The 12592-nt window shown below is 64.2% G+C and overlaps 1 protein-coding gene across 2 annotated transcripts in view; it reads left to right on the top strand.

Annotated features, from left to right (window-relative positions):
- CACNA1H (calcium voltage-gated channel subunit alpha1 H) overlaps window positions 1-12592 on the top strand; it is a 56081-nt gene that overhangs the window by 24922 nt on the left and 18567 nt on the right. For both annotated transcript variants that reach the window (XM_059415755.1, XM_059415754.1), the window contains exons 2-7: window positions 8288-8399; window positions 8483-8616; window positions 9047-9144; window positions 10157-10316; window positions 11171-11489; window positions 11654-11746. In XM_059415755.1, coding sequence (XP_059271738.1) covers window positions 8288-8399; window positions 8483-8616; window positions 9047-9144; window positions 10157-10316; window positions 11171-11489; window positions 11654-11746 — 916 coding nt within the window. The remainder of the gene's footprint in view (window positions 1-8287; window positions 8400-8482; window positions 8617-9046; window positions 9145-10156; window positions 10317-11170; window positions 11490-11653; window positions 11747-12592) is intronic.

Here is a 12592-nt window from a genome sequence, read left to right as displayed (position 1 = left end):
CAGATAAAGTCCTGGGGTGGTGGCCCCTGGGGTAGGGGTCTGGACACCAGGGTCTGGGCTGAGCTGTGGGACTGGTAGAGGGTGTGAGCTGGGGGATCCCCCTCCCACAGTCTACTTCTCCCCTTTCCAGCAGCTGGTCATCATGGCAGCAAGCTTGGGAAGGAGAGAGACTTCCTTCCATCGTGGTCAGGAGTGGCTGCTTCCTGCTCCTTACAGAGGGCCCCCCGGGGAACTGGACTAAGTGCCCGTGTGGGCATTGGGGTTGGTGGCACAGAGGCCCTGTTCCAGGAGCCCTGTGGGCACCGTCGGTTCCCGCAGCTGCTGGAGGACAACCGCTGCTCCCACGGTGGCAGGTCTGGCACGGCTAGCCCTGTCCACAGCTGTAGGGGAGGGTGCCTGCTTCCCCCCAGAGCCCAGCATCCCATCTTCCCGACATCCAGGCAGTTGGCACGGCTGTCAATGTGTCCCTGTGGGCGGTGGCCTGGGCATGCTGGGGCAGGTAAAGGTTACCGTGCCACCAGGCTGCCACAGAGGGGTGTAGCCGTGGACACGTCTGTGTGCCCACTTGGCAGGCCCCTGGCGGAGCTGGGCAGCTGCCGTGGGATTCTTCCACCACTTGTTGAGGCCGTGCTGGCATCCTCGCTCACCGTGGCTGCCTGCAGTGTGGACACCAGCTGGCTGGGCCCGAGGGTGGGTCCCACGTACAGGGGAGCCTCTACAGCAGAAGCATCCAGGCCCTAGCGATGCTGTGCCGCTCTTCAGGGACCCGGTGTGTGAGCAGGTGTACAATTGACTGACCCCCTGCCCCCAGGCCCCGCAACGGCAGGTGAACATCCCAGCCTGGGTAGGCCTGGTGCGACAGGAAGAGCCTCCCTCCGTAGCATCCTTAGTGAAGTAAACAGGAGTGTTTGTAACTCTGCCCAGTAGCAAGGGCATTTGCCCATTTGCCCTGGGGGGCTGTGCCCGAACCCCCAGTCTGGGGCAGAAGTCTGAAGACCTCAGGGGATCCTCAGGCGGCTGGGAAATGGGCAGGATCCACAAAGGTCTCCACTCCACACCTTCTGCCCAAGGGGGCCTCTGTGCTCCAGGGATGGAGTCAGCCCCAGGAGTCCAGGCTGCCACGGGAATGGGGCGCTGATACCAGGGAGCAGCCCCCTGCCTGTGGCTCCAGCTGGGGGCCGGTTGCCCTCAGGCTGGGGGCGTCATTGGCAGTTGCACAGGCATGGACCCTCCTGAGGCACGGGGTTGTATGGCCGAAGGCTTGGGCTCCACCAGGACCAGGGGTGCCCTGTGGGGCCAGGCCCAGTTTATAGGTTACAGGAGTTAACCGGGCTCACGGCCCAGGGTGGGGGCTGAGCGACACTGGCTTAGTCCCTGGCCTGTAGCTGCCACCGAAGGTTCTCCCGTGGCCAGACCCCCCGACCCCAGCACCCCGGCTACTGGGAGCTGTGGGAGGCGTCCTCAGATGCCCTCCCTGTGGGCAGCTGGACTCATGGTGGGGAGCCACCAGGAGGACTCAGGAGTGCTGGCTCCGAGGAGGACTCGGTGGCCCCGAGTCGGGGGATGGCTGTGCCCTGCAGGGGGGCTGAGAGTCCAGGGAGCCGGGAGGGGACCCCCACCCACGCCAGTGTAGGGCCTGTGTCTCTGCCCTGTGAGTGAGTGACCGCAGTGATGGGACTGGGACTCCAGCAGGATGAACACAGACTGTTCTGGTCACCGAGGTGACCTGCGCCAGCTATAAAACTCTTACGTCCTCTGTGAGCAGTCCTGGGGAGGGGAGTGCATTCACAGTGTCTTGCAAGCTCCCGTCCTCCCTAGTTCCAGAACATTCCATCACCCCGAAGGGAGCTTGTCCCATTAACTCTCACTCCCCTGCCCCTGGCAGCCATGGGTCTCTGGTCTGCCTGCGTCTATCTGTCCTGCTTCATAGACTCTGGGTCCTACAGCCTTGTTCTCGTGCGCCTGGCTTCTCCCTGCGCATCCAGTTCTCTGGGTCAGCTGGTCACATGAGTGTCGACACGCCGTTCCTCACAGCAGAGCAGTGTCATGTGGATGGACTACGTGCTGCTGTGCGTTAGTGGATGTTGGGGTGGTCTCAAGCCCTGCTGCTGGGTATACACACACGTGTGTGTGTGTGCATGTGTGTCCGAGGACCTGTTTCCACCTCTGGGTGTGCTGGGGGGGTGCTGCCAAGCCGCGCAGGAACGTGGGGGTGCGCCATTGGGAGGGTCTCAGACAGTGGGCTGGGCAGGGGGAACTGCCCGCCAAGTCCGCCGTCCCCAGAGGGCACGGCTGCCCAGCTCAGCCGCTGTCCATCTTGCATGCCTCCCTTGAGGGCTCCCTGGAGGTGCTCACAGAGGCCTAGTGGGTCCCTGACGGTGCAGAGGAGCGGGTCTGGGAGGAGCCGTGTCGTTAATGGTCTCTGGTAAGAACATGCTGCTTCCTGTTCAGATGCTGGGCCAGGGAGGAGGCTGTTGCCAGCGTGTTGCTGTGGCAACATTGGGAGGGGGGCTTGCCAGCCAGGCACAGAGCAGAAGGCCCGTGGACTCCCGCCACCGTGAGCAAGGGGCCGAGTGTCTGCCCTGGTGGGTGGGGGCCTTTCCCAGGCCTCCCCCACGTTGGCAGCCACGCAGTGTGGGCCTGGGCAGTGAGACGCCTCACTGTGGCAGTCCTACGTGGCCTGCAGAGGCCCAGAGGACAGAGGCGGGGTAGATCCCAGGTCCTGTCTCGCCTGCTCCCTGCACGGAGCCGTGACCCTCCCCCTCCCCCCCACGGGAGCTTTTCCCAGACATTCCACATGCCTCTTCGCGCACGTATGTCCACCTGTGTTCTAGGGAGCCGGGCCTCTGCACGTTGATTCTCTCTGTGCACGCCTCCCGCTGCGGCCGTGCGCCACTCCATCCAACCAGGGTGGGTTTCTGTGCCCCTCACCGCAGTCTCCCCCTCGACCACAGAGACGTGACATTCAGCTTCCCTGGTTGTCGACTGCACTTCTGGGCTCACCAGCCTGGCCACACGCGCCCTTGGGTTCTTTCCCCAGGTCCCCTGCACTGCCCTTGTCCCAGCCGTCGGATGCGGGGCTGGGAGGGGCCCGGGCTGGGGAAGGCCACGCTGTGCTCTGTGAGGTTGGCCGGGTCTGGGGATCTCCGGTGCTGCCCGCTGGGCCCCAGGATTTGATCTGCAGCTGGCTGGGTCCCATGGGGCCTGTTCCTTCCCGCCCCAGAGCTGTTCTGTCTGTAGCTGTCCACTTGGCTGAATGGGGACCGCAGATGTCTTCTTGTTGGTAACCCAGGATTGTTCTGTCCTCCAGAAGGGGCTTTCTCCCCCGTAAACAAACACAGGCTTTTCTCCTTGAACAAATTGCAAAAGCAAGGTTGAATGCTCAAGAGATCGAAGGCTGGGGGGCCAGGGGTGAGAGCAGCAGGCCTCGTGTGCGCAGCCAACGGGAAGGGTTTGCCCACCAGCAGTCCATGGGGTGGGGGGGAGCCCTTGGCACGGAGTGTGGGGCCACTGTGCATCTGAGGGCAGGTGCAGGCGTATGGAGTGGCCAAGCTCATCCCCACACCTCCCCTGCCTGTCGGGGCCCCTTATCCACACCACACAGGAAGACTGCCAGTCCCATCGAGGTCAGAGGCTGGTGCCCAAGGGCTTGGAGTCGGCGGTTTGGGCTCGGTGTTCCTGATGGGCAATGGATCAGGGTGGCCCCGGGCTGCCTCTTGGCTGTGCTCAGTAGATCCTGGCAGTGGGGGGCTGCCATGGGTACAGGGTAGACGACAGGGAGGTGGGGGAGGCTGCTGGCCTGACCTGGGCCGAGGCCATGAGGAAGAGACAGGTGCCAGCCTGAGAGTCTGAAGGCTGTGGGCCACCCTGCCTTGCGTCCCCTCCTTCCCACCGCACGTGCCCCACTGCCTTCCCAGGCACAGGGACACTCACCAAGCTATTGTGGATGTGGTCTAATGGAGCTTAGCTGGTGGAGCAGATTGCTCTGGGGGTCGGCAGGTGGGGCTGGCCTGTTTGGGGCTTTCTCATCTTCCCTCTGTCCCTGTGAGCTCACGGCTGCCCCTCGGGGAGCCCAGCCTGCGCGGTCAGGGCCTGGTCCCCATGAAGCCTGCATTGTGGCCACCCCCCCACAGCCTTACAGCCGTGTTCCCCACCGTTGTCCACCCCTCAAGGAGAGGTATCCTGCTTCCCCATCTGCACCCCTGTCGAAAACACAATGTCCCTTTTCTTCATGTCTGCAGCCAGCCAGGGAGCTGAAGTGACACCGTCAGGATGAGGGAGGGGGACCTGGAGCCTGCTGGGCGCTCCCCTCCACGTCTGATGATACCTACCATCACTCCTGTGCTGCAGCTGGGGAAACTGAGGCTCAGGGTGAGGGGTAGGTAGTGGTACTGTCGGGCCAGGCTGCAAGCTGGTAGGGGGGAGAGAAGATGGCCTACTCCACAGTTCTGGGGGCCCTGAGCCAGCAGGGCTGGGTGGCCATCAGTGAGGATTCGGCTCAGAGGTCCAGGACCACCCTTCAGCCACACAGTCCTGTGCCCTACAGGCCGGGGGGGACCTCCCAGAGCGTCAGGTTCCCTGTTGGCACAGCTGCTGGTGAGGGGCTGACAGCCGCTGAAACGGGGGCTGAGTGTCTGTGAGCCCCTTCTGGCTTCCAGGCCCAGGCCCAGCAGCCTCATGCTTCCAGCTGATGACGCCTTTGTGCAGAGATGACTGTGCCTGCCACGGTCACCCCCACTTCCTGGCCGTCCCCACCCAGTGCCCACAGCCAGGGACAGGAGGGAGAGGGTGCTCTCAGGCCTGCACCGTCTTCAAAGCCTCAGTTGGTGTGCTTTGCTTAGCCAGCTGGCAGTCTGAGGAGGCACGTGGATCGGTGGGTGGTTCCCCGGGAAGCCTGGGTCAGGGGGAGCAGCACCCCCCACTCCCCCCACCTCGGGGCTGCTCAGCAGGTGACCCGTCCACAGCCTCCTCCCCAGCCCCCAGCGGGCCTGGGGCAGGATGTCTTCAGCACCACGGACAGCGGTCACCTGGCTCGGTCCTCGACTCTACCGACTCTACCTCCTCCCCGGCTGGGCCTGGTTTTGGGGTGTCTTTGTGGGGTGCATTGGAGCCCTGGTGGCATGAGAGGCCGTCCTTCCAGCACCAAGAGTGTCAGGACAGGACTGGGCTCCCCCTCCACCCCAGCTCAGAGAGGCCTGGCCGTGGGCACCATTGGGAGAGTGCAAAGGTGGCGCAGCGTTGGCTGGACACCTGCTAGCCCCACCAGGCCCAGGAAGACCTGGAGGAGAGGGAGGCAGTGGGAAAGGCTGGCATCAGGCCAGGCCATGGGGAGTATGCTGGAAGGGTGTGTGCCCACAGCATGGGCAGGGTCCTTGAGAGGTCCCCAACAGACAGGACCTTTGTTCCCAATGCCGAGAGGGGCTCTGGGACCTCTCATCAGGCCTGTCTGAGCCCTGTCTCTCATTGATAGGCCACCCCCCACCAGCCTGGGTGGTGGTGCAGGCCCAGCCCAGGCCCCGGGAATTCCCTGGAGCTGGACCGGCTAGGCCCAGGGGAGTCGCAGTATGTAGGTCAGGGGGCTCACGGCCAGACTGAGCCTGCCAGTGCTCTGGGGTCCTGTGGCAGAGACCGTATCACTCAGCGTCGGACTCGACCCCTCCCTATGCCAGTGTGGCCACCGCCTCCAGGCTGTACATCACCGAGGCTTTCTTGGAACCCTGGTGGAAGCTGACTCTAATTTGTAGAATTTGGTTCAAAACCTAAAGGATTTTTAATTAAAACCCAGAAAATCCATCTGTGTGATTAAGTCTCTGGGAGTCGCCGGGCTCTGGTTGAGGAGCAGGTTGGCCCTGCCTGTCCTTGGCTGCCCGCTAAGGTGTGATGGGGGAGGGGGTGGCCTTGGTGTGCAGTGACCCCTGGGCCCGCTACTCTTTTCTCTGGGGAGCCCCCAGCCATCTGCATGGTGGCTCTGGGGGGGTCTCGGGAGAACCGTGTGTACACGTGAGCACCCTTACCCACCCCTACACAGACCAAGGCAAGGTCTTGGGGCTCAGGTGCAGGACCCTAGGGTCATTTCCTCCCAGGTGTGTGTCTGGGCTGGTTGTGGGGAGGCTTTATCATTAGGAGAGAAACCCCAAAGGGTGAGAGCTCTTGGGGGTGGATGGAGGACTTCTGAGGTGCTGTGCTCGTGCTGACCGGTTTGGTCATCAGTCACTCTAGTAGTGGCCTTACTTCTGGGATAAACCTGCACTCGTGCCCTCCCCGCTGGGGACCTGGGAGGGGTACTGAGGGAGGGAGGGCTACTGAGCCTGCCAGGCGTGTCTCATGGGTGGGGCAGGCGGGCCCACACCCACAGGACCCGCGGAGTCGGAGCCACAGTTGGTGGGTCCCAGGCTTCACTTGTCGGCAGCTTGGGAAGATGTGGAGGTAGGACCCCAAGCAGGGCGGTCTTTTCCTGTTACAGGGCCCTGGTTTGTGGCTTGTCTTGGGGATTGAGGGCCCCTCCCAGCCCTTGAGCTGAATAGTCTTGTGGGTTCTGGCCTAGTGGAGCCCAGGGCCTGGGTCTGCTCTGCTTTCGAGGGCAGAGGTCCTCAGCTTTGCCTGACAGTAGCTGTGGGGTCTGGGGCAGGTCCCCTGCAGGCATCCCCTAGACCAGGAGATGCCTGTACCTGCCCCTTTCATCCCCACCTGCCTCTGTCAGGACCCCGAACGGTGGCTCCGGGTCTTGCAGTAGTGAGGGTGGGTAGCAGTGATGGTTAGGGCCTTGAGGGTAGCTGGTGGGCTTCTTCCGGGCCAGGGGCAAGGAGGCGGGGCATGCACATGCGTCCACCTGGGTATCAGGGGTGGGACGCACTCCCTCACACCCTCTGACCATCACCCACCCAGAGCCTCCTGCTCCCCGGCTGGGCCTTATGGGGATGTGGGAGGTTTGTCTCCTTGTAGGAGGACCTATTGAGCCATTCTATACTGGGGACCCCCCCCACAGTGACACACACAGATGGTCCCTCCTTAGAGCTATGACTGCAGCCTTTAAGGGACAAAGGGTTAGGGGGTTGGTGCAGCCTGAGCCCTCCTTGACAGCCTGGGACCTGGTCTGTGCAGGGGGGCCCCAAGACGCCCTGGTGGAGGCTTGCTGGTGCACTGCAGGTGCAGTCATCAGCCACAGGTCTCTGGCCTTGCATCCCCACCCGCCGGCAGGCAAGCCAGGCCCCCTGGGTGGGGGCTGAGGGCTGGGGCTGCGTGGGTGTGGGAATGGAGTGACGGTGTTGGCCCCACCTCTGCCCAGGATCGGGGTGCTGGGGGAGAGAGGGAAGAGGATGGGCTGCTTCCAGATCCTGATGTGGGGACAGCGTGTGAGCTGCACAGAATACCACAAGTCCTGCCAGCCGCTGGGCATACCTGTCCACATTCACAGGGTTTGCATGGCGCCCAGCTCCCCACGCAGCCTGGTCCAGCCGGCCCAGCACAGGTCGCCCCGAGTCCCTAGTGCACCAACTGGGGTGGGAGTGCTGGGTGCACCCCTTCCCAGAGACGCCCACCCTGGGCCAGGGCACGGTACAGCCTGTGTGGAACCCTAGCGCCCCCTGGTGGCTGCTCCTGGGAGGTCCAGGAGGTCACAGGGGGGCTCTGGTCCCCACACCAGGGATGCAGGGGTGCGGAGTGTGTGGGGAAGCGGCACTGCCTGCTGAGCTGGCTTCAGAGGCTCCCACCCCACGGGGACGTCCTCTTGTCAGCCAGAGACTCCTGGACAGGGCCAGTCACCATGGGGAGCTTTGGCTCTGGGACTGGGGCCGGGGGCTGGGGAGGGGGCGAGGAGGTATCCTCCTGGGTCCCCGTTGGTGCAGGTGTTCAGGAGGACTGTGGGTCCCCCGCGCCCAGTGACTGAGCAGATTGAAAGCTCTCATTCCCCGTCCCAGCAGCTTTGGTCAGGGCCCTGTCAGCCTGCTGGAGTCACGGGGGGGTTAACACCAAGATGTGTTCTCGCTGCCTTCACGGTGTGTGCACATCCACAGCACGTGGGGGCCCAGGCTGGATGGAGCCCGTGAGAGGACTCCCTAAATGACCGGCCTCAGCTTGGGGCGCCAGTGTCAGGGGGAGCCTGGCAGAGGAGCAGGGGCTGGAGGACAGGGGCCCATGGCGGGGAGTTGCCGGCGCAGCACACAGGGGCCAGGGTTGTGGCCCTGCCTCTGCAGGCCCAGCGGATAGGGTGCTGGGGTGGGTCCTGGGTCCACGCTCCCCAGGTCGCTCCCGTCCCCACCGTTGATCCTTAACTCAGCGGCCGGCCCACGTGGTTCGAGCACGTCAGCATGCTGGTCATCATGCTCAATTGCGTGACCCTGGGCATGTTCCGGCCCTGCGAGGACGTCGAGTGCCAGTCAGAGCGCTGCAGCATCCTGGAGGTGGGCCCGGGACGCTGGGGAGGCCAGGGCCGGCCCCCGGGGAGTGCCAGCAGGAACAGTGCTCAGGCTCCATCTCCCGCCAGGCTTTCGACGACTTCATCTTCGCCTTTTTCGCGGTGGAGATGATCATCAAGATGGTGGCCCTGGGGCTCTTCGGGCAGAAGTGCTACCTGGGGGACACGTGGAACAGGCTGGATTTCTTCATCGTCATGGCGGGGTATGCTCCCCTGCCCCCCAAGAGCCGGGGCTGGCCCAGGAGACCCTTGGACCCGTGGTGGCAGGCGTGCCTGGCCAAGCCCGGCTGGGCCACCTGTTCCCCATGGCTCTGCTAGCAACGGGGTCCCACCAGGAGGGGGAGGTGCACTCTGCAGGGATCCGGTGGAGGCAGTACTGGGAGGCAGCTGGGGGTGGGGTCAGTGCAGCCTCTGACAGGGAGAAGGACGCTGCCCCATGGCCAGCGGTGAGGGAGGGGGGGAACAGATGCAGATGGTCCATGAGTGGCAAGGGGCCCCAGGGAGGCACAGGGACCAGGCCCTCTGGCCTCAGTTGGCAAGGTGCTCTGGAGAAAGGTGGTGCTCAGCCCTGCCCCCGGGGCCCTGTCCAGGCCCCAGCCCCCGAGCCTTCCTGTTCCTCTGCCCACCCGCCAGCATGATGGAGTACTCGCTGGATGGGCACAACGTGAGCCTCTCGGCCATCCGGACCGTGCGTGTGCTGCGGCCCCTCCGCGCCATCAACCGTGTGCCCAGTGAGTAACCCTCCCCCAGGACAGGCCTGCGCATCCCGCTGGCCCTGCAGAGAGCTCACCAGGGTCTGCTGGGGCTGCTCCTAGATGCGGTGGCCCCAGCCCTGGGCGGGGGCAGGGGGTGTAGACGGCAAGCCTCCCGCCACTCACCGCAGGGGGCTCCTGGGGACTGGCTGCTTTTTTCTGGAAAGCACACAACAAACTCGGACAGGGTCGGGGAGTGACAGTCTGCACAGGGCCCGGGCTCCCCACCGTGCTGCTGGGCTAACCTCAGGCTCCCCATCTGCACTGCCTTTGAGGGTCATGCCAGCGGCTGCATGGGCGTGTTCTGCCATGTCGCACCCCCCCCCCCAGGTTGCTGCTCCCCAAGGCCTTGGCATCTGCACCCCGCTCCTGCCTGCCCAGAGTGCGGTTTGGTGCCTCAGCCCTGCCCTTGCTTGTTCCGGGGGAGGAGTCAGTCCTCCTTGCTGAGGTCTGGGAGGGGACAGGCCCACGTGGGTAGGGGCCTGTGACCACATGGGGCTCAGCTCACCGGCTCCCAATTTCATTTGCATGTATCCAGCACCAGGTGCCCAGGCTTCAACACTGCCTCTCAGCACACCACCCCTGCCTTGGGGTCCCTCCCTCCAGGGCAGGACTTGCCTCCAGCACGATTCACACAGGGCCTGGGAAGAAATGTCCTTGGACCCCGTACTTGTTGTACAACCCCGGGCTCCTGAGTGCTGGAGGCAGCCCAGAGCCTGAGCTCCTGGTGGCCCCGAGGCTGGGGCTGTTGGACTCCACCAGCCCCCAGACCTTCTAGGCCCACAGCCTTGCTTTCCTTCACGTAGGTCTGATCCACAGGTGTCACGGGGCTTGGGGCCTGCCAAGTGTGTGGGGACCACTGCAAGCTCTCCCCGGAGTTGCTGATCCCATGTGTGAAAAGCAGGAGGGCTGAGGGCGCTCCGTAGGGTTGTGGGCTAGCGGGAGCGCCGGGAGAGCTCCGCTGTGCTGACTTCTTTCCCTGCCCCTGCAGGCATGCGGATCCTGGTCACGCTGCTGCTGGACACACTGCCCATGCTCGGGAACGTTCTCCTGCTCTGCTTCTTTGTCTTCTTCATCTTCGGCATCGTGGGCGTCCAGCTGTGGGCTGGCCTGCTGCGCAACCGCTGCTTCCTGGACAGCACCTTTGCCAGGTGTGGGGCCCTGTGGGCTCTTGCCCCCAGCAGGCTCTTCCCCTCCGGCCCCACCCCAGATGCTCCAGGCCTCCAGCCCGGCCCCTAGATGCTCCGCCTCCAGATGTTCCACCCCTCCAGTCCCACCTGTAGATGCTCCGTCCCCAGAAGGCTCCTCCCCTCTGGCCCCACCCCAGATCCCCAGATGCTGCATGCCTCCAGCCCCACCCCTAGATGTTCCGCCCCCAACAGGGTCTGCCCCCAGCAGGCTCCTCCCCCCTGGCCCCACCCCAGGTGCTGCAGGCCTCCAGCCTGGCCCCTAGATGCTCCGCCCCCAGTAGGCTCCTCCCCTACAGCCCCACCCCAGATGCTCCTGCCCGGCCCCTAGATGCGCAGCCTCCAGATGCTCCGCCTCCACATGCTCTGCCTCCAGATTCCCCCCCGCTACAGCCCCACCCCAGATGCTCCGCTCCTACAGCCTGGCCCCTACATCCCCCGCCCCCAGATGCCCCGCCCCCAGTAGGCTCCTCTCCTACAGCCCCACCCCAGATGCTCCTGCTGGGCCCCTAGATGTGCAGCCTCCAGATGCTCCACTTCTCCAGCCCCTCAGGCTCCTTCCCTCCAGTTCCGGTTCTAGGAACGCACTTTTCTTAGAGTACTGTTAGCTGGGGTTTTTTTTTTCTGGATCTGTTTCATTTCTTTGTTTTTACGTGTGCTTTTGGGTACTTCCCTGTTAATCTGCTCGTTTCACCATTTCTGATTGCCTGTCATGCTGTTTTTGTCGCTGCCTGTCTCACCCGTGTTTCTCTGCTCTTCTGTCCGTCTCTCTCGTCTCTGCGTCCCTCTGCGGCTCCGGGACCGCCGTCTGCCCACAGAAACAACAACCTCACCTTCCTGCGGCCGTACTACCAGACAGAGGAGGGCGAGGAGAATCCCTTCATCTGCTCCTCTCGCCGAGACAATGGCATGCAGAAGTGCTCACACATCCCCAGCCGCCGGGAGCTGCGCGTGGAGTGCACGCTGGGCTGGGAGGCCTACGGGCAGCCGCAGCGCGAGGGCCCGACCGGTGCTGCCCACAATGCCTGCATCAACTGGAACCAGTATTACAATGTGTGCCGCTCTGGGGGCTCCAACCCCCACAACGGCGCCATCAACTTCGACAACATTGGCTACGCCTGGATCGCCATCTTCCAGGTGGGTCCTGGCTCTGCGGTGAAGGGCCCAGCCTCAGGTTCCCCATCAGCCGGGCCGGGGCAGGGGGGGGCGGGCACTGCGTGTGCAGGGCCACGGGGGTACTGGCGAGGAGGCCCCTCCGCCTTCCCGGGGCCGTGCATGTGTGTAGCCGCCTGCCCCCGCAGGTGATCACGCTGGAGGGCTGGGTGGACATAATGTACTACGTCATGGACGCTCATTCCTTCTACAACTTCATCTACTTCATTCTGCTCATCATCGTGAGTGCGGGCGATGGGGCAGGTCCTGGGGGCTGGGCGGGGTGCTCACCAGTGCTTGCGGGTGGGGGTGCCCTGGCAGCGTGACGGCTGGCCGCGGACCGCCAAAGTCCCCTTTCGGCGGGCACTCTCGTGCCCCTTCCCAACGCCCACCCTCCCAGCCTCCACTGATGCTCAGGGTCGCTAAGCTGGCCGAGCTGCAGGGCGGGGTGGCAGAGGGTCAGGGCTGCCCATGGGGCGGCGGGGGGCTTCTTCCTGGCCCCCAACAGGATGGCGTTGCTGGGGAAGGCCCACCTCCAGGAGCCCTCGGACAGCCCCCCTGGCCCTCCCACAGCCGGGTCCTGTCTGGAGGCTGCAGGAGATGCAGGACAGTGTCTGGGATTCCCAGACTGCTCCAGTGCTCATGGGCCTACAGACCCAGTGCTTCATAGAGCAGGCTGCCCCGAAGACATAGGTCTCTCTAGCGTAGGTGCCCCCGCCAGGTACAGCCGTCCACAGTGTATGTGGGCCTCCAGGCTTGGAGGTGACCCGGGCAGGGTCTACGAGGACCCCGCTGTGAACACAGATGGGGAGGTGTCCTGCCCCCTTGTTTCTGATCACGAGCACGAGCAGAGAAGTGTTGCTTGGTGATGCTCCTGGAGGAAGTGAAGCTGCAGGGTCAGGGGTGGGGGTGGCGAGTTATACAGATTATGGGAAGGATAGTCTCTCCCCACCCCCCCACCCCCGTGTGTCACTCTCCTGTTCACATGTGGGCCGTGCTGATGGGCAAGGAGCACTTAGCTTGAGCCGCCCTTGGCAGATGCTGGGTTCCGGCTTCACATCAGCGGGGACCCCAGCATCGTGGGGCGA

The sequence above is a fragment of the Mustela nigripes genome, chromosome 11 (assembly GCF_022355385.1).
Source record: "Mustela nigripes isolate SB6536 chromosome 11, MUSNIG.SB6536, whole genome shotgun sequence".
NCBI classification, from domain to species: Eukaryota; Metazoa; Chordata; class Mammalia; order Carnivora; family Mustelidae; genus Mustela; species Mustela nigripes.
Note: the sequence above shows the minus strand (reverse complement) of the source record. Positions and strands in the feature narration are given on the sequence as shown.